The sequence below is a fragment of the Procambarus clarkii genome, chromosome 65 (genome assembly GCF_040958095.1).
Source record: "Procambarus clarkii isolate CNS0578487 chromosome 65, FALCON_Pclarkii_2.0, whole genome shotgun sequence".
NCBI lineage: Eukaryota > Metazoa > Arthropoda > Malacostraca > Decapoda > Cambaridae > Procambarus > Procambarus clarkii.
The window spans coordinates 15,810,766-15,830,862 of NC_091214.1; the positions used below are offsets into that span (position 1 = coordinate 15,810,766).

At 48.1% G+C, this 20,097-nt stretch overlaps 1 protein-coding gene across 2 annotated transcripts in view; it reads right to left on the reverse strand.

Annotated features, from left to right (window-relative positions):
• Positions 1 to 17,261, reverse strand: part of LOC123771096 (protein FAM91A1) — a gene marked incomplete at its 5' end in the record, with an annotated part of 78,638 nt that extends 61,377 nt beyond the window's left edge. For both annotated transcript variants that reach the window (XM_045763422.2, XM_045763421.2), the window contains 1 exon segment: positions 17,177 to 17,261. In XM_045763422.2, coding sequence (XP_045619378.2) covers positions 17,177 to 17,261 — 85 coding nt within the window.
• Positions 17,262 to 20,097: the final 2,836 nt, after the last annotated feature.

The window sequence follows — 20,097 nt, forward strand, 5'->3', positions numbered from 1 at the left end:
TCTTCTACAGGAACCACCAAACTTGTAGTAGAATCTTCTATGAAATCAGAAACATCAAGTGGTTCTATGTCCTCAATGTCCATTTCAGAATTTGTGGTTGATGAGTGGGCTTTAGGTGTTGAGGTGAACAGAGGACGCCTAGCACCAGATGGCCCGGGTGTTGAAACTGCCGCGTCAGCAGGAGGAGCTGCGCTGGCATCTATGTCGGGAACATGTGGTATACTTCTTGTTGTTGGCCATTCCTTGCTGTTCCACGCCAATAAGGCTTTTATTCCTACTGCGTGAAACTCTAATAGTGTTAGTTTTTTTGTATCTGTTGAGTAGTGGTTATACAATGCGTATGCATTGTGCATGGCCATTTGCAGAAAATAGAAAGTGATCTTCTTGGTCCATTTGTGGGTTTTTCTTGCAAACTCATAATATTTGACCATTTGATCAAAATGATCAACACCTTTCATGAACTTATTGTAATCCACTATGGCCTTGGGTTTGTTCATTTTCACAATTTCTACTCCAGTTCTCCCGTCACCTTTACGAACGCGTTTCCTGCGCTGTGCTTGAGTAGTGTCGGCATTGTGGATATTGGTGATGACAGAGACGGGGCGCTTGTCCTTCCAAACTATAACAAAGGTGTTATCCTTACGCATGTATACGGTCGTGTCGGTTGCCATTTTACCCTTTACAACTTGTTGCAGATCCTTGGGGGTGCCACGTTGTAGTCTAAGTGTGCCACATGTGTAAACATGTGGAAGAACTTAGAAATGTGTTGGAACCGAGCAGACGACATAAACAAGTTGAAGAATCGACAATGCCACATCTGATTCGTCTGCCAGTACATCCTCATTGTAGGCATCTTCACTATGCCCATCAGTATGCACAGGGCCAAATATCGGGCCATTTCTTTCACCGACACTGGTTTCCACGTTTTTCTTGCTGACTCAGCCATGAGATGTATGACGTGTGTGGCATGCAAATTTGTTTCATACTCTAAGTATTCAACCACTGCTCTAGTGAAAAATAATTGTAAAAACTGCAATGGAGTAGCAGGTAGTGGAATTGTTAGGCCAGGGGTTGCAGTAAAGTTATCAACGATGGGAGGAGTATTGCTACGATTCCACTCATCACCCAGCCTAGCCCTCTTTGGTACCGGATACGTGCGGTCACCGCGTGGCGGGGCTGGGGCTTCTTCATCACTCTCATCCTCACTCTCACTCGAAATATCTTCATCATTTGAGGAAACCTCATAAAGAACATCATTTTCCGGTTCGTCAGCCTCCAAATCATCATCAGAAGACCCTGAAAAGGCTTCAACAACATCGGGAATCTTGGATGGAGTGAGATTGACCCCACGATACAGATCGAAAATCCTGGCGATCTCTTCTGCTTTCCTAGATTTCCTACCTTTGTTTTGCGTTCCACTGCTTGTTCCTGGTGCAGCATCCATGTTGAAGGTATTGAATGGGTTTTAGGTACACGAGAACGGAAACGGAACGGAAATAAATGCGTAAAACGGGTCACGTTTGCCGCGAGAGGGGAGCACAGTGTGGGCACTTGGCGTGTCAACAAAACAATGGGCCGACCACGTGACTGGGTAGGCCGAGATGCCATGTGTTCGGTGAGGGAGAACGGGAATTTCATGGAGAACAATCTGAGAGTATCCCCATCCATTTCGGTTAAAAAATGGAATTTATAGAAATATTTTTTCGATTGACGAGAAAAGTAGGCAGTTATGCGGAATCGTAAGAAAAACCAGTGACGAGTTATCTCTACTCGAAAGCGCGAAAGTGTTAAACACATGGCTCTGTATGACTAACCATCCTGCGAGATGGGGACTTGTATTACCACTGCTACCTTATTCAATCTTGTGTTGTTGATATCCTCAAAATGCATCCGGAGTCTGCCAGTGCAGACCGCTTATCACATGCCTCTGTATGACTAACCATCCTGTGAGATGGGGATTTTTTAGCATCACCTAGTTAGCTTTTTTTTGACACACTGTGCTCCACTTCATATAGTCTAGGGTAGCTGCACTAAGGCAGATGTACCTAATGTGTTAATAAAAAAAAAAAAAAAAAAAAAAAAAAAAAAAAAAAAATTGCTAACTGTACTTGGTTGATGGGGTTATGGGAGTTGTTCTACTCCCCAAGCCCGGCCCGAGGCCAGGCTTGACTTGTGAGAGTTTGGTCAACCAGGTTGTTGCTTGGAGTGGCCCGCAGGCCCACATACCCACCACAGCCCGGTTGGTCCGGCACTCCTTGGAGAAAACAGTCTAGTTTTCTCTTTAAGATGTCCATGGTTGTTCCGGCAATATTTCTGATAGTCGCTGGTAGGATGTTTAACAACCGTGGACCTCTGATGTTTATACAGTACAGTGTTCTCTGATTGTGCCTATGGCACCCCTGCACTTTACTGGTTCTATTCTGCATTTTCTTCCATATAGTTCACTCCAGTACACTGTTATTTCACTGTGTAGATTTGGGACCTGGCCCTCCAGTATTTTCCATGTGTATATTATTTGGTATCTCTCTCGTCTCCTTTCTAGTGACTACATTTGGAGAGCTTTGAGACAATCCCAATAATTGCTACCTGTAGGTAGCAAATGTGGGTGATTGTGACTTTTCCACTGCTGCCCACTGGTAAACTGGGGCTTGGTAAACATATCAAATAATGAAACTAGCTCATCACATAGGTAGGTTGCTTAGCTTAGAGACGAGTCCCCCGAGCTGCTTTTGGTCATTCTCAAGCCCATTCTTGATATAACAATATAAATCAAACTGTATAACTAGCACATGAAGATTGTAACTTGCTTAGTTAAATGAGTATTGGGGCTTGGTCCCTGAGCTCATTATGTGCCTCTGTAACCTTATCCAGTCCTGCTCACAGGATGAATATGGGATGCATAATAAATGAACTAAAATGAACTAAAAAAAAAAAAGCATTGAATGTAATGAAATGCCATTTTCTGGGTGAGTCCCGGAGGCTCCCCGGAGCTATCCAGGCTGAATGGATATGTATAACTTTCTGGCATCAGTCAAAGTGCTTGGAGTTCTGTGGGCCTACCGGGGACCACGAGCCAGAACCTGACCCCCCTCAGAGAGGCACAAGGAGCAATGGCCTATAGAAACCCCTGTGTGGTTGGGAGCATTCTATGTCTGCCATCAACCAGGATAAGCACCCAGAAAGGTAGGCGCCCCAAAACAAACCCCTATTCTGGTGAAAATATTGTGGCCGAAAGCCGAACGAGTGGACAGAACTCCCCAAACAAAATTAGCTAACTAGCATGATGTTATCACGTCGCCGCGCCGCAATCTGCACAACCCCTCCCCGGGAGGGGGAAAGGGGAGCTCCAGACCCTCCATGCTGACGATCCATATGGCAGTTCTTAGGCTGGATGTCAAAATACGCAAAAAACACCGCCGACCGCAGGGAGGGAGGGATGCCAGGGAGCCTCCGGGACTCACCCAAAAAATGGCATTTCATTACATTCAACGCTGGTTTTCTGGGGGGAGCACCTTTGGCTCCTCGGTGCTACCTTACTAAAGATAAGGAAAAAGAGGGACGGAACCGAGAGGCGGATGCTACGCGCCCAACCCAAAAATAAAACCACAGGCCAAACCAAAGAACCCTGCTGACGACCTGGGAGCCCAGAACAGGAAGGAAGGGGACCCCAGGCAAACCAAAACACGCCCATGGCCCCAGAGGCTACGACGTGCAGAAAACAGTGAAGAGCTGCAACGAAACAACACACGAAGCACCCCCGGCCCAACCGACCAAGCCGCCACCCAAGGACCCCTCCAGAAGACAGCAGAAACTTCACCCGAAAAGAAAGGGAACTGCAGCAAACGAACAACCGACCACCAATATCAAACCAACAGAAAACACACCAGAACTGAAGGGGCCACTACAACCGAGGAGAAGAAGAGAACCCCCCCGGGCCAAAGACCAGGACGGCCCCGGAAGCGCATAAGCAGGCCGGAGGTGAAAAAACAAACCAGACAGCTAGCGGAACAGAGCAGAAGGAACAGCAACACCGAACGCAAGCTGCATCGGTGCTGCCAGCGCCGCCCGAAACGAGGCGAAAGCATTCTGCACCCATGGACGGTCCCGGAACAACCCGGAAAGGAAGGACAAGACAACCCTATCAAAGACTGTAGTACATCTACGCAGTGATAGGAAAAACCGGAAGGACAGCCAGGAACTACACACTGCCGACGAGATGAAGCACGCAGGCGGGAGACCAAGATTGTAGCCACCAGCGCCCACACAAGAGGCGAAAACTCGAGACAAAAATCCCGAGCTGAAGACCCGAGGGTAAGAACGAACCAGCCGGGTACAGGGCTGGACTAAACCGCAAAAAGAGGTGGAGCCGCGGGAAGACCCCAGGATCGGACACTGAACAAAGAAGCGCCCCCAACCATAGCCGGCAAAGAACCAAAAGGAACAGCAGCCAGGCAACAGGAAGAGGCCAACAGGGAAATGTTGGCCTCTTCCTGTTGTCCTAAACAGCTCTAGCAGGGAAGAAGGATGCACACATCACCGAGGTATATATGAGGAGAACTACTCAGGACGTGTTCCACACAAAAACAAAAAGAACGGCCCCGAAAGGAACACAAAAGCAGTAGCGAGGACTACAATCCTAGCCCCACCAGCCCCAACAAAAAAAATTGTAGGGGCAGGAGTGGGGGAACGGAAGCAACACCCACTTGCAGACAGTGCAAGCACCTCAGATATCTCATACAAAAGACCAAACCTGGAGGATGTGGCCCCAGTATGGAGCTTTGTACCCCATAGGAAAAAGTGCAGACTCCGAACCGTTGGCTGGTGAACGGCCAACAGTTCGGAGCCGGAAGCAAGGGAAAGGAAGTATGCACAATCAAGAGGAAGAACTAGGAGGAGCAGACAGAACCAGAGCCAAAGTGACTCCCACCTCCTAAGGGACTCCAACAACCAAAATGGGGCAGTCTTGGGCATCCTGGGCTGCAATGAACCAAGCGCGTAGCAGCAACCTAAACCGAGCATGCAACAAGGCTGCTGCCTGCACCCATATAACAGTATCAGAAATTTGAGTGAACTGGAGTACGAACAGACACATCACACGACTCCGGGTCAAGGAATCCCCGACCCAACAGGCAACATGGTGGAGGCAGAACCGGTGAGTGTCACCCCTGAGACAAGGGGACAGAGCAACCTTCGACCTCACAAGATGCGAGGGGGAACTCAGGGGTCACATCCATTGAACCACGTAGCCCCCGTGAGGTTTCCCAGGGCCCTTAGCCTTGGTGTCACGCTAAGGGAAGCCCAGGCCGGGTACTGTGAACCGGCGCCCAAGTCTACCAAAGAAACCTCTAAAGGTTGAACCCCCGGGACGTGTCCACTCACGGAGGCCTAGCAGGAGATGCCACCAAAACAAAAGAACACACAGAACCCAACCAGTGAAGGGAAGAAAGTGAGACCCTCCCACCAGGCAGAAAAACAAAACAAAAGAAAAAACCTGCAAGAGGACAACGTACCCGGGCAGAACAGAGCCGGCTGCTATAATGTTAGAAGACTAGTTGTACAGTACCCTGCACCCCTACCAGTGACAACAACTACCCAGGGACACACCAGGGGCAAGAAAACTCCAGCAGACCCCAAGGGCGGCAAAGTACCGAACAGTAAAAGGCACCACGGAGACAGACCCCAAGATGACTTGTGGAAGATGGCCCCCAAGCCCTAAGGGCAGTACTTACTGGGCACCTAGGGAAGGTAGCCGTAGGCGCATGCAGCCCGAGTACCTCAGAATATTACTCCTGGCTCACACACCCCTTGGAGAGACAGCTCATGCCACCAGACACATGACTGAGACAAAGAATTCTGAAGCCAGAGGCACGTGACTACACCAGACATCCATCAGCTAAGAACTGCCAGGTTTTTTTTTTTGGGGGGGGGGGGAGTAAAGAGGAAGGAGAGGCATAGGTGAAGGGGGAAATACAGTGAGAGGTATGAAAGCAGGCGGGCTGTCCACCTTGCTGACACGATGTGTGGGTGTTGGAAGCTAAGCTAAGCTTGCTCTCTCTTGTCAGGGAGCTGTGAGTGTGTGAGAGGTTCTTCACATGTGTTTCACCATATGTGGATGTCTATAGATGAATACTGTGTTCTAACTGCCAGTTAGAACGCTGGCGTGGAGGGTCTGGGGCTCCCCCTTCCCCCTCCCGGGGAGGGTGGGATTGCGCAGATGGTGGTGGGGCGATGTGATGATGTCATGCTAGTTAGCTAATTTTGTCTAAGGAGGTTCTGTCCACTTGTTCGACTTTCGGACGCAATATTTTCACCAGAATAGGGGTTTATTTTGGGGTGCCTACCTTTCTGGGTGCTTGTCCCAGTCGATGGCAGACATAGAATGCTCCCAACCACACGGGGGTTTCTATAGGTTTCTTTTCTTTATTTGCAGTTGCTCCTCGTGCCTCTCTAAGGGGGCCAGGTTCTGGCTCATGGTCCCCGGTAGGCAAGAACTCCAAGCACTTTGACTGATGCCAGAAAGTTATACATATCCATTCAGCCTGAGCTCCAGGGAGCCGAAGGGGCTACCCCCAGAAAAGTTCAAGGTTGGAGGCCACAAGTGGGAAAAAGAGAGGAAGAATGGGAAGAAAATGGGAAAGAGAGGAGAGGTGGCAGGATAGAGAAAAAGTAGGAGAAGGAAAGGAAAAGGGTGAGAGGAAAGGAGGAGGAGACAAACAATCATGGACACCACTGGATACAACTGTACATTGTTAATTAAGTGTTAATTAACCCTTAACCACTGCACTGCGCAAAGCGCCTTTAGGCGCTCAGAGAGTTGTGCTTTTTGTTTTTTAATTTGGCTATATTTTAATGTTTTTTAATGTTTTCATTACTATTTGTGTTTTGAAATGGAAATAGTTGACATTGGAAACATTTTGACATTAAATTTACCTGAACATTTGTAAAAATAACAAAAATATGTCCTTGTCAATTGCACCAAGACGTTTTTGCCGAAAATAGGTGAGCAGTGCAAGGGTTAAACCGCACAAATCATATATATATGATATCAGTGACAAAACCGAAACCGTGCACATCATATATATATGATTTCGTGTCTAGAGCTATAATTTAAACGCCCCGCCTGGGATAGGGGCAGCTATAGCACAGCCACAACCGATAGTTGCCAGATGCCACCTAGAAAAAAAATCCAAGCCAACATTCTTGGGTGTTAGAGCATCAGTATTGAGCAAGCCACCAAGGTTGGCACACGCAGCACGAGCTCACAGCACCGCTGTTCAGCTTGTGACCACAGCATCGCCTACATATGCCATAATATATATGATACTGTTATTATTTAGCAGTGATAGTATTACTGAAGCCCCCTGACTGTGATAAAACTGACCAGGATTCTGATAATAGCAGGATTGTGGTGATATTTAGCGCTGTGCTCCATGGAGGGAGGAGTAATGCTGTGGAGGGAGGGTTGTGGCATTGTTTTCTGACTGTGTGTGGCCACCTTTTATTGACTGCACTCACCATACCAGCTTAGTGGTTCGCTATGGTGAACACAAATGTAGATACTTATATATAACGTGTGTATAGTGTGAGAAAACAGCGAGAGGAGTAGGTTGGGAGGCGCCATTTTGGTGAGGGAGGAGCGTCGTCTGCACGACTTGGCATGTTGTTTACTGATGGCCACTATGGTCTTTGGGCACCATACCAGCTTATTTGTACAGGTATGGTGAATAAAACAGGTAGATACTTATATATAATGTGTGTATATAGTGTAATAACACCACAAACAGTATTGTTGGAGGAGAAATATTAGTGTGTCTGGCCTTGAGGGCGGCCGCTGATCAGCTGACTGTGTGAGACGCTACGTTTTTGTGCCTTTACTCACCATACAAGCTTAGATGTACAGTTATGGTGAACAAAACATGTAAATACGTATATATAACGTCTGTGTATAGTGAATAAATGCAAAAACAGTATTGTGGGAGGAGAATGAGGGTGAGTGAGGTGGTGTTGAGGGAGGGAGTGGCAGTGAGTGGCTCGCTGGTATTTGGCGGTCACTCCTCGTTGCTTTTTGACTCACAAGACCAACTTAGTAATTTGTTATGGTGAACAAAACATGCCGATACTTATATATAACCCGTGTATATAGTGTAACAACAGCAAAACTATTTGTTTATTGTTTTATGAACATAATTGAATCACTAATATGCACACCATAATTTTGAGTACAGCGATGGTTCACACATTTTATTATATAAATATACCACAATTCACTGAATGGAATAATATTACTGCAAAAAAACTAAGAAAAAATCAATAAGAGACACTGAAATAATTAGGTAATAATATATTTGTGGCAACTGCTGTCTGACAGCTCGGGCGGAGTACACCTCGTCTGGCAAAGGCTCTGCCAACGCCCCTTTTTTGCCACACTTCCCTACCCTATTGCGGCTAAAATATGCCACCTACGATTTTTTTGTTATTTTTTCCATGATCAGGGAACAAAAATGAACACTTCTATAAGACGAAAGAATTTTTTGGATTTTTTTTTTGTTGCGCTTGTGGGTGTGAATTCCATTTGGGCCCCTAGCGGTTTGAGGGTTAAGAGACTGACACATGTAACATCAGGATTTGGTAATTGCACTAGAGTATACAGGATTAGTGACCACACAATCCATCTTCCTCTTTAGATACTGTAGTAGTTTTTGTAACTATGTGCACCATAGTATAAACACTGACATACTAAGCGAGTCCACAAAATGAAGGAAAAAACCAGCATTGAATGTAATGAAACGCCATTTTCTGGGGAGAGCCCCCTACGGCTCCCCGGAGCTTATCCATACTGATATGGATATGATAGACTTTGGTATCAGTCAGTGTGAATGGAGTTCTAAAGCCTACCGGGGACCACTAGCCAGAACCTGGGCCCCTCAGAGAGGAACAAGGAGCAGTGTGTTTGGAAGCATTTATGTTTGCCATCGACCGGGTCAGGCACCCAGAAAGGTAAGCATCCCAAAACAAACTCCTATTCTGGTTAAGAAATTGCAAATGAAAGCCAAACTAGTGGACAGAACTATCCAAACAAAAATGAGCAAACAAGTATGACATCACCACATCGCATCACATCACCTGTGCCACTATCTGCGCAGCTCCCACTTCCCCGGGAGGGGAAAGGGGAAGCCTCAGACCCCTTGCGCTGGCAACCAAAAACCCCAGTTCTGAGGCTGGATATCAAAAGCATGAAAAAAAAAATGCTGACATTAGGCAGGGAGGGTTGCCTGGAAGCCTCTGGGTCTCACCCAGAAAATGGTGTTTCGTTACATTCAACGCTGGTTTTCCGGAGAAAGCCCATTTGGCTCCATAGAGCTACTTACCAAAAGACGAAAATAAGAGGGACTTACCCGGGAACTGGCTGCAACCGCCGACCCAAAGCAACACAGGCCTGATGAGACCCAGGAACATTTACCATGTAACGCTCAGCCAGGACCCAGTTCGACTGCCAAAAACTCCCGCGCCTAAATGTCAACCCAAGACATGCTATCGAAGACGGCAGCAAGCACAATAAACTTACGAACGTCGTGGGCACGGGGATAGACTGCAGGCTGCCTGGGCCAAATAACCCTGAGGACGACTTGAAAGGCCCTTAAGGAAGAAGGGAAACCGGATCAACCCAGAGCGTGTCCCCAGTCACTTAGGCCGTGGCACACAAATAACGGCAGAGAGCCGAAACCGGACAAAACACATGATGCACCCCAGGATAACCAACCAAGCCTCAACAACCCAAGGGGCCCCTCCGAAAAGCAGCACTCATTCTTCACCAGAAAAGAAGGAGACGGCTGCAAGTGAACAAACCTATCGCTAGGACCAAAAGAGCAGAAACCCCTGCGCCGGAGGAGAACATGGAACTCCCATGACCCAACCCCCACGGGCCAATGCCAATAAGAAAAGAGCCTTGGAGAAACAATCCAGAACTGAAGGGGCCACAACAAACCGAGGAGAAGAGAGATAAAAGAGCACCCGATCCAAGGACCAGGAAGGCTCAGGTGGCGCATGAGCAGGCCAGAGGTGAAACAATGCACGAGACAGCTTGCAAAACGGCGCAGCAGTAACATCAATATCGAAAGCAAGCTGCAGCGGCTCCACCAGAGCCGCACGATACAAGGGTAACAGTATTCGGCCTAAGATGACAGTCCTGAAACAACTATAAAAGGAAGGACAAGACAACCCGAAAAGAAAGCGAAGTATACCTACAAAGAGACAAAAAGAAATGGAAGGACCACCAGGAAACTTCATACTGCCTCAAGACAAAGCACGCAGGTAGGACACCATCAACGAAGCCACATGATCACCATACAGATGGTGATAGACCCGAGTCAAAAATACCAGACGTGAAGACTTGAGAAGATCGAACCAGCCTTGTAACGGACCAGACCGTCCGTTATCTCCTGAAAGATGATGGAGCCGTGGGAAAACCCCTGGGTTCGGACACCGAGCAAGCAGTGCTTGAAACCAAGGCTGGACCAAAAGGACTACTCTTTCCTGGCAAGTCTTCAAGCGAGCTAGGACCTGGAGCAACAGTGGAACCGGGGGAGCAGAGGTACAGGTGACCCCACCTCGACCAGTCCTGCCAAAAAACAGGACCAAAATCGTCCATTCCGTGGACAGAGGAATGAACTGGGATAGGCTACCTACTAGGACGTTGGACATCCTCCGAACATGAATGGCCAGGAGAGCCAAACCCTGGCCATTCAAACAGGCAATGAACCACCTGGGAGCAGTTCAAATGGAGCCTGATCATCGATCTGCGAGCAACCTAAACCCACCAAAGTGATATCCACACCGCTGCAAACTCCCGCACCGTGCTGTGGGCCTGACGGGCCCTACCATCTCTGGCTGGCCTGGTGAGCACTGGTCACAAAGCCTCAGCCAAGAGACGACGCGTCTGTGAACACATTGAGCGACAGCTCGGATAGGCGCTAAGGCACTGAACCCCGAAAAACTCTAAGAGGAAGCCGGCAGTGCAGCAGCCAACGCAAGGCCCCCAGAGGCCAAACCCAGCAGTCGCGAGAGAGGTGGAAGGGACATCCCCGAAGGAAGCAGAACAGCTGATGAAGCCAGCCTTCCTGGTAGACCATCACAGCAAAATTCAGGCTCCCGCACAAGCCCTCAAGCGACTACCGAGTGACCCAGGAGCCCCCCCCCCCTCCCCCGAGACAAGCAAAGGCAGGAGGGCAGCCGAAGCAGAGACTCCGGAGGAAGAGACAAGGAAGCAGTCCATATCCCACACAAAACCCAGCAAAGTCCGAACCTGAGAGGGAACCAAATGGGACTTCCGCCAGTTCACCAGGAACCCGAACCGGCGAGTTTGGAAAGAACCAAATCTCTGGCGAGGTGACACGCGGACTAACTGGGAGCCCAGCCCAGTCAGTCATCGAGGTAGGCCAGAACCTGAACCCCTAAGAGACGCAGACAGGCCACCATGACCCGGGTAAGGTGTGTGAAAATGCGAGGTGCCAGGTTCAACCCGAACGGGAGAAAACGAAAGCGGTAATCGAGATGCCCTACAACAAAACCGAGCCAGTCCCTGAATCTCAGATGAATCGGGACATGTCAATATGCATCCTGGAGGTCAAGGGACACCATCCAAGCGCCCGGCTCCAACAGAAATCGGACCTGAGACAGAGACAGAACCCAGGGGTTCAGACGGGACAAGTCCAGAATGAACCACTGGTCCACACAGTCCCATTTCGGGACTGGGAACAGACGGGAAACCTACCTGAGAGACGTCATCGTTTCGACCACACCCAAGCGTAACCACTCTGAGATGACCCAACAGAGCACAGGAGAAGAGGCCTTACCTGGTTGATACCTGGTTGATGGGGTTCTGGGAGTTCTTCTACTCCCCAAGCCCAGCCCGAGGCCAGGCTTGACTTGTGAGAGTTTGGTCCACTAGGTTGTTGCTTGGAGCGGCCCACAGGCCCACATACCCACCACAGCCCGGTTGGTCCGACACTCCTTGGAGGAATAAATCTAGTTTCCTCTTGAAGATGTCCACGGTTGTTCCGGCAATATTTCTTATGCACGCTGGAAGGGTGTTGAACAACCGTGGACCTCTGATGTTTATACAGTGTTCTTTGATTGTGCCTATGGCACCCCTGCTCTTCACTGGTTCTATTCTGCATTTTCTTCCATATCGTTCACTCCAGTACGTTGTTATTTTACTGTGTAGATTTGGTACTTGGCCCTCCAGTATCTTCCAGGTGTATATTATTTGATATCTCTCTCGTCTTCTTTCTAGTGAGTACATTTGGAGGGCTTTGAGACGATCCCAATAATTTAGGCGCTATATTGTGTCTATGCATGACGTATATGTTCTCTGTATTCCCTCTATTTCAGCAATCTCTCCTGCTCTGAAGGGGTAAGTGACGGGACAACACAAGTGACTTGAAGAGTACAACCATTGTGATAGGATCTCTAGATTTGAAAGTTCTCGTAACCTATCCTATCATTTTTCTGGCTGTCACAATATTTGCTTGGTTATGCTCCCTAAATGTTAGGTCGTCAGACATCATTATTCCCAAATCATTATTCCCAAACATGCTGTTCTCCTACTATGGGCACATTTGATTGTGTTTTGTACCCTGTATTATGTTTAAGGTCCTCATTTTTACCGTACCTGAGTACCTTCACTGCCAGCCCCAAATCTGCCGAAGGAGGAGGGCCATCCAACACCATCGCAGGTCGTCAGAAATGACCCGAAATGCCCAGGAATCACGAGACCAGGTGTAAGCGAACAGAGCGAGCCTCCCCCCCCCATCCCTCCGTCAATGGGACAAACCGCAAAAGGACCAATGTCAGCAGGCCACGAGCGCACAAGTCCTTTGCAACCAGTGCAGCTGAAAGGGAGGGAACCTGCATTTGAAGCTGCATGATGCCTGCGCCCCTTCCAGTGCAACCTCTCTCTTACTCTAAAGTGAACAAGGGTGCCAGAAACACCCCAGCACACAAAGGGTGACTGAAAGCCGAGCAGCAAACGACCAAGCAGAGGCAGAACCGAAGGAACTTGTGGAAGACTGCTCCAAGCCTCATGTGCAGTATTTACCGGGCACCTAGGGAAGGTAGCCCTAGGCGCATGCAGCCCGATTACTGAAGAATTACTACTGGCTCGTGCACCCCCAAGGAACAGTCCCCACACCACTAGGCGCAGAGCTCGAGACAAATCAGGAGCCAGAGCACATGACTTCAGTCTATCACATCAGCTTTAGAACTGGGGTTTTGGGTAGCTGGAACGAGGGGTCTGAGGCTCCCCCTTCTCCCTCCCAGGAAGGGGGAAGCTGCACAGATGGCAGTGCGGCGACGTCATGATCGTTTGCTCATTTTTGTTTGGAGAGTTCTGTCCACTAGTTCAGCTTTCAGTAGCAATTTCTTAACTAGAATAAGGGTTTGTTTTGGAATGCTTACCTTCCTGGGTGCCTGACCTGCTCAATGGCAGACATAGAATGCTTCCAACCACATGGGGGGGGTTTTCTATAGGCCATTGCTCCTCATGCCTCTCTGAGGGGGCCAGGTTCTGGTTCGTACATGTGTGTGCATAGCACACACATGTACTATATTAGGCCTCAGATAGCATGTATTAGGCCTAGGAAGATTAGGCGAGGTTAGTTTAGGTTGTCTTTGCAACATAAATACAAAACCTTTTCCGGTTTGTCCAAATTCAATAGTACAGATTTCTACTTTCTAATTGTATTGTACATCTGAATATGTACTATGGTCCTCATCATTACTATAAGTACCTACTAAACAGGAGGATGTGCTGGACCACAGCTCTACAGGTATAATAGTTACTGTATACTGAATAGTGACAAACGTATAAGTAAAATTTACTACAGTTCAGTGACTCGGTACCTGTTTGTTTCTCTTTTAACTGGTTAAAGGTTAAACATTGTTGAGCTTTGTATGTAATGTTGAGGAATTTTGACTACCATTCAATTACTGTAAAGGATGGAAAATGCTGAAATATTATATGTAACATTTGTCAAACCATGTATCAAAAGATATGTAAAAAAAAAAAGAGGGATAAAAAACATTTAATTTCTCTAGCTACAGGTAGAACCAGTGGACATTGAACTTTTGTTAGCATATAAAATAGCTGCAGTAGAGATGTCAGAACATATTTCTCTTAAGAGTTATAGATGACTACAATGCTTTGCTGGGTGAGGTATTGTTAAGATAATGTTAAGGAGAAAATAAAAATAATGTACACAGGAAGATAGCTTTATCTAGTAACCCACAAAAAAGGTAATCACACACCCACAAGTATGCACTTATAATGCAAGTGATATATATACAGCACTGGTGACTCATTGCCACACCTGTGAACATGGACAAGACTTAATGATAACTGCTGAATATGCTGTCTGCTTAATCAAGGTCAGTCTCTCCAATATCATTTTGGGAACTTACTCTAACCATGCCACCACTACTTTCCCCGAGTCACAGCCACTTTCCCCAAGCCACCACCAGTACTTAACTTCGAGCCGCCACCACCACCACTACCACTTAACCCCAAGTCGCAACCACCACCATCACCATTAAGCCCTGAGCCGCCACTGCCGCCACCATCACCACTTAACTTCGAGCTGCCGCTGCCACCACCACATAACACTGAGCCACCACTACTACTTAACCCCAAGCTGCCACCACCACCATCACCACTTAACCCCAAGCCACTGCTGCCGCCACTACCACTTCTTCCCCCGAGCCGCAACCACTTCCCCCGAGCCACCACCACCACTTCCACGAGCCACCACCACTTCCCCCAAGCCATCACTACTTCCCCCAAGCCACCACCACTACTTCTCCCAAGCCACCACCACTTTCCCTGAGCCACCACCACTACTTCCCCCGAACCACCACCACTACTTCCCCCGAGCCACAACCTATTCCCCGAGCAACCACCACTACTTCCCCTGAGCCACCACCACTACTTCCCCTGAGCCACCACCATTACTTCCCCTGAGCCACCACCACTACTTCCATGAGCCACTACCACTTCCCCCAAGCCATCTCCACTTCCCCCAAGCCACCACCACTACTTCTCCCAAGCCACCACCACTTCCCCAAGCTACCACCACTTCCCCCAAGCCAGCACCACTTCCCCCGAGCCGCCACTATTACTTCTCCCAAGCCATCTCCACTTCCCCAAGCCACCACCACTACTTCTCCCAAGCCACCACCACTTCCCCCGAGCCACCACCACCTCCCCGAGCCAACACCTCTTCCCCCAACCCATGACCACTTCCCCCCCCCCCCCCCCCCCGAGCCACCACCACTACTTCCCCCGAGCCACCACCACTACTTCCCCCGAGCCACCACCACTACTTCCCCCGAGCCCCCACCCCTACTTTCTCCGAGCGACCACCTCTACTTCCCTCCGAGCCACCACCACTACTTCCCCTGAGCCACCACCCCTACTTCTCCCAAGCCACCACCACTACTTCCCTCGAGCCACCACCACTACTTCCCCCGAGCCACCACCACTACTTCTCCCCGAGCCACCACCACTACTTCCCCCGAGCCACCACCACTACTTCCCCCTGAGCCACCACCCCTACTGCCCCCGAGCCACCACCCCTACTTCCCTCCGAGCCACCACCCCTACTTTCCCCCAAGCCACCACCCCTACTTCCCCCGAGCTACCACCCCTACTTCCCCCCGAGCCACCACCACTACTTCCCTCCGAGCCACCACCACTACTTCCCCAGAGCCACCACCCCTACTTCCCTACAAGCCACCACCCCTACTTCCCCCCGAGCCACCACCCCTACTTTCCCAGAAGCCACCACCACTACTTCCCCGGAGCCACCACCACTACTTCCCCCTGAGCCACCACCACTACTTCCCCCTGAGCCACCACCTCTACTTCCCCCTGAGCCACCACCACTACTTCCCCCTGAGCCACCACCACTACTTCCCCCGAGCCACCACCCCTACTTCCCCCCGAAGCCACCACCCTTACTTCCCCCCGAGCCACCACCACTACTTCCCCTGAGTCACCACCACTACTTCCCCCGAGCCACAACCACTTCCTTGAGCCACCACCACTACTTCCTTCTGAGCCACCACCTTTACTTCCCCTAGTCACCACCAATACTTCCCCTGAGCCACCACCACTACTTCCCCCGAGCCACCACCTTTACTTCCCCGAGCCACCACCCCTACTTCCCCCGAGCCACCACCCCTACTTCCCCGAGCCACCACCCCTACTTCCCCCGAGCCACCACCTTTACTTCCCCGAGCCACCACCCCTACTTCCCCCGAGCCACCACCCCTACTTCCCCCCGAGCCACCACCCCTACTTCCCCCCGAGCCACCACCTCTACTTCCTCCCGAGCCACCACCCCTACTTCCCCCCGAGCCACCACCCCTACTTCCCCCAAGCCACCACCCCTACTTCCCCCCGAGCCACCACCCCTACTTCCCCCCGAGCCACCACCCCTACTTCCCCCGAGCCACCACCCCTACTTCCCCCCAAGCCACCACCCCTACTTCCCCCCGAGCCACCACCCCTACTTCCCCCCGAGCCACCACCCCTACTTCCCCCCGAGCCACCACCCCTACTTCCCCTCGAGCCACCACCCCTACTTCCCCTCGAGCCACCACCCCTACTTCCCCCCGAGCCACCACCCCTTCTCCCCCTGATCCGCCACCCCTACTTTCCCCGAGCTACAATTACTTCCCCCTAGCCATTTCTACTTCAACTGAGCTGTCTACCACTTCACTTGAGCCACCACCACTACTTCCCCCCGAGCCACCACCACTACTCCCCCCCGAGCCACCACCACTACTTCCCCCCGAGCTACCACCACTACTTCCCCCGAGCCACAATCACTTCCCCCTAGCCACTTCTACTTCAACTGAGCTGTCTACCACTTCGCCTGAGCCACCACTACATTGCAATACAGTACTTCATAAACCTCACTCATCCTTAGTAATGCATTTACGGGCTCACTATAACCAGTTCCACACGGGACATTCCGTTCCGAGTGGCTAAATCTAGAACAACAACAACAACCTAGTAATGAAGCAGGAACCAAGTGTTTCATCCCTTCACTATACAGTGCTTCTCAAACCCTAAGACCCCCAGTCTAGCACTGTACACAGTTTCTGCTAGAGTACTTGCCCAGATTTCCTCGATAGCGCTGTTGAGTCTTGATGCTGTATTCCGCCACTTGTTTCTCATATTCCTTTTGAGAGTTTCCCAGGAGCTGAAACAGTGAGAGCGATGATATACAACATGTTGATAAACAACATGGTGATGAGTAATATGGTGATAAGCAACATGGTGATGAGTAATATGGTGATAAGCAACATGGTGATGAGTAATATGGTGATAAGCAACAAGGTGATGAGTAATATGGTGATAAGCAACAAGGTGATGAGTAATATGGTGATAAGCAACATGGTGATGAGTAATATGGTGATAAGCAACATGGTGTTGAATAATATGATGATAAGCAACATGGTGATGAATAATATAGTGATAAGCAACATGGTGATGAATAATATGGTGATAAGCAACATGCTGATAAGCAACATGGTGATAAGCAACATGGTGATAAGCAACATGCTGATAAGCAACATGCTGATAAGCAACATGGTGATAAGCAACATGCTGATGAGCAACATGCTGATAAGCAACATGCTGATGAGCAACATGCTGATGAGCAACATGCTGATAAGCAACATGCTGATGAGCAACATGCTGATGAGCAACATGCTAATACGCAACATGCTGATGAGCAACATGCTGATGAGCAACATGCTGATAAGCAACATGCTGATGAGCAACATGCTGATAAGCAACATGGAGATGAGTAATATGGTGTTAACCCTATGATTAGAAGCACTCGATTACAATCAATGTGATGGAAAAAATAATGAGAAATCTGATAATCAACGTGCTAAATAACATGATAATAAACAACATGATAATGTGGTGATATCCAATGTAAGTTCGCGTGGTGTAGTGGTAAGACACTCGTTTGACGTTTCACGAGCGCTTTCTCCTGGGTTCATATCCTGGCCGGGGAGGATATACTGGGCGCCAATCTTACCTGTAGCCTCTGTTTAACATAACAGTTAAATGGGTTCCTGGTTGTTAAACGATTTGGCGGGTCATATTCCGAGGAATATTAGGATTAAGGACTTGCCCGAAACACTGTGTGTGCTAGTGGCTGTATAAGAATGTAACAACTCTTGTACAGTATATATAAATGAATAAATAAATAAAAAAAGTAGCCTGGTGACATTCAACTTGATAGCAATATGACAATGTGCAACATAAACAACAATATAAATTTCAACATAATATGCAACACTATCTTTCTAGTGGCCTAGATGGTGACAGGAAGCTGAAGGCTTGTCAAAGGACCTCCTACATGGTAATAAACCCCACCCCAATACTCATGAGGATTTTCCAGTTGGATTTTGAATTGGAGTAATATCTTGTCATTTACAGCATTGGCAGGTAGGCTAGTCCATGGGTTTATAACATTATAGGTGAAAAAATATATCCAGTTTTCTGTCATACATTGTAGCTTGAAGAGCTTGAGCCTGTTGCTACTTTAATGCACTATATGTAACCTTTCAAAGAAGTGGTCTGGATTAATATCTTCAAACTTGTTTAATATTTTAAAGGTCTCGGTGAGATCAGACCTATCATGTCTGGTTTGCTTTGTTAGTACAGTATTGTGGCCCACAACTATTCATGGTATGAGAGCTGACTTAAGTTCTGGGATGATTTTTGTCACTGTTGTACTTTCTCCAAAGCAGATATGTTCTCTTGAAGGTGTGACCTCCATACTTGGCATACAGTTGTCTAGATGGGACTCACCAGACTTGTACAGTTGAATAACCACTTCCTTTTCCTTGAAGTCAAAGGTTCATTTGACTAGTCCTAGGATTTAGTTGTCTTTTTTATAGCAGCTCCCACTTGTACAACTTTGAATGAATAGTGGATCCCGACTCCTAAATCATTTTCTTCATCAATTGGCTGTATGGTATTTTGTTTATATAACAGTTGTGATGTGCATTGTTATGCTATACATGCATGGTGTTGCATTTTTCAATACTGAAAAGCATTTACCAGTCATGTGACCATTTGTGGAGTGTGGAGTGTGTAGATTTCTGTGGAAGGCCAGAAATTATTTTTGCTTCTTACTTTACCACAAATCTTAGTGCATCTGCAAATTTGATTATGTGGTTTGTACTATTAACAAACTCAAGCCCCAGGCAGCATTCAGCTCCCTTACTTAAATTTTTGAATATGTTAAATATTAAGTCACTGCACATCCTGTCAAGTGTACTCTATATAAATACTGTATATAAAACTCTGAACTTCAATAATAATCCCAACCTTAAGCACTTACTAGAGGGCTTTAACAAAACACGTGGGCACCACACTAGTAACAAATATCTTTCTGATATTCCAAGATCAATTAAACCAAAGCAGAAATGCTCTGCAAATCACGGGTCCCAAAATGTGGAATGACCTTGAAGAAACAGGTTGAAACTGAGTACCCAAATAAGCCATAAATAGATTAGAGGGAAGTTTTTCAGTGTCAGAGTAATTAATAAATGGAATGCATTAGGCAGTGATGTGGTGGAAGCTGACTTCATACACAGTTTCAAATGTAGATATGATAGAGCCCAATAGGCTCAGGAATCTGTACACCAGTTGATTGACGGTTGAGAGGCAGGACCTGAGAACTGAAACTAAACCCCCGCACGCACAACTAGACGAGTACCTCCCTAATTACATCAAAGACTCTCCTTCTCTCAACTAGATTAAAAAGAGAAACTATGAACTACATAATTAACTATGTAATCACCTTTAATTCCTAAATGTCAATCTATGATTTGCTGTCACTGAACAATAATTAATGAACCTGTACTGTTACGGGTTACTGTTATCTGCCATAAGAAAATTAATAAAAAATTGTATATCATCTGTTTATGTGGAAATTACTAACTGATGTTCTGTTGCAAATTTTGAAGGTCCAACCATCATGTAGTTATAGTTATCCTATTTCTATTTCCCTA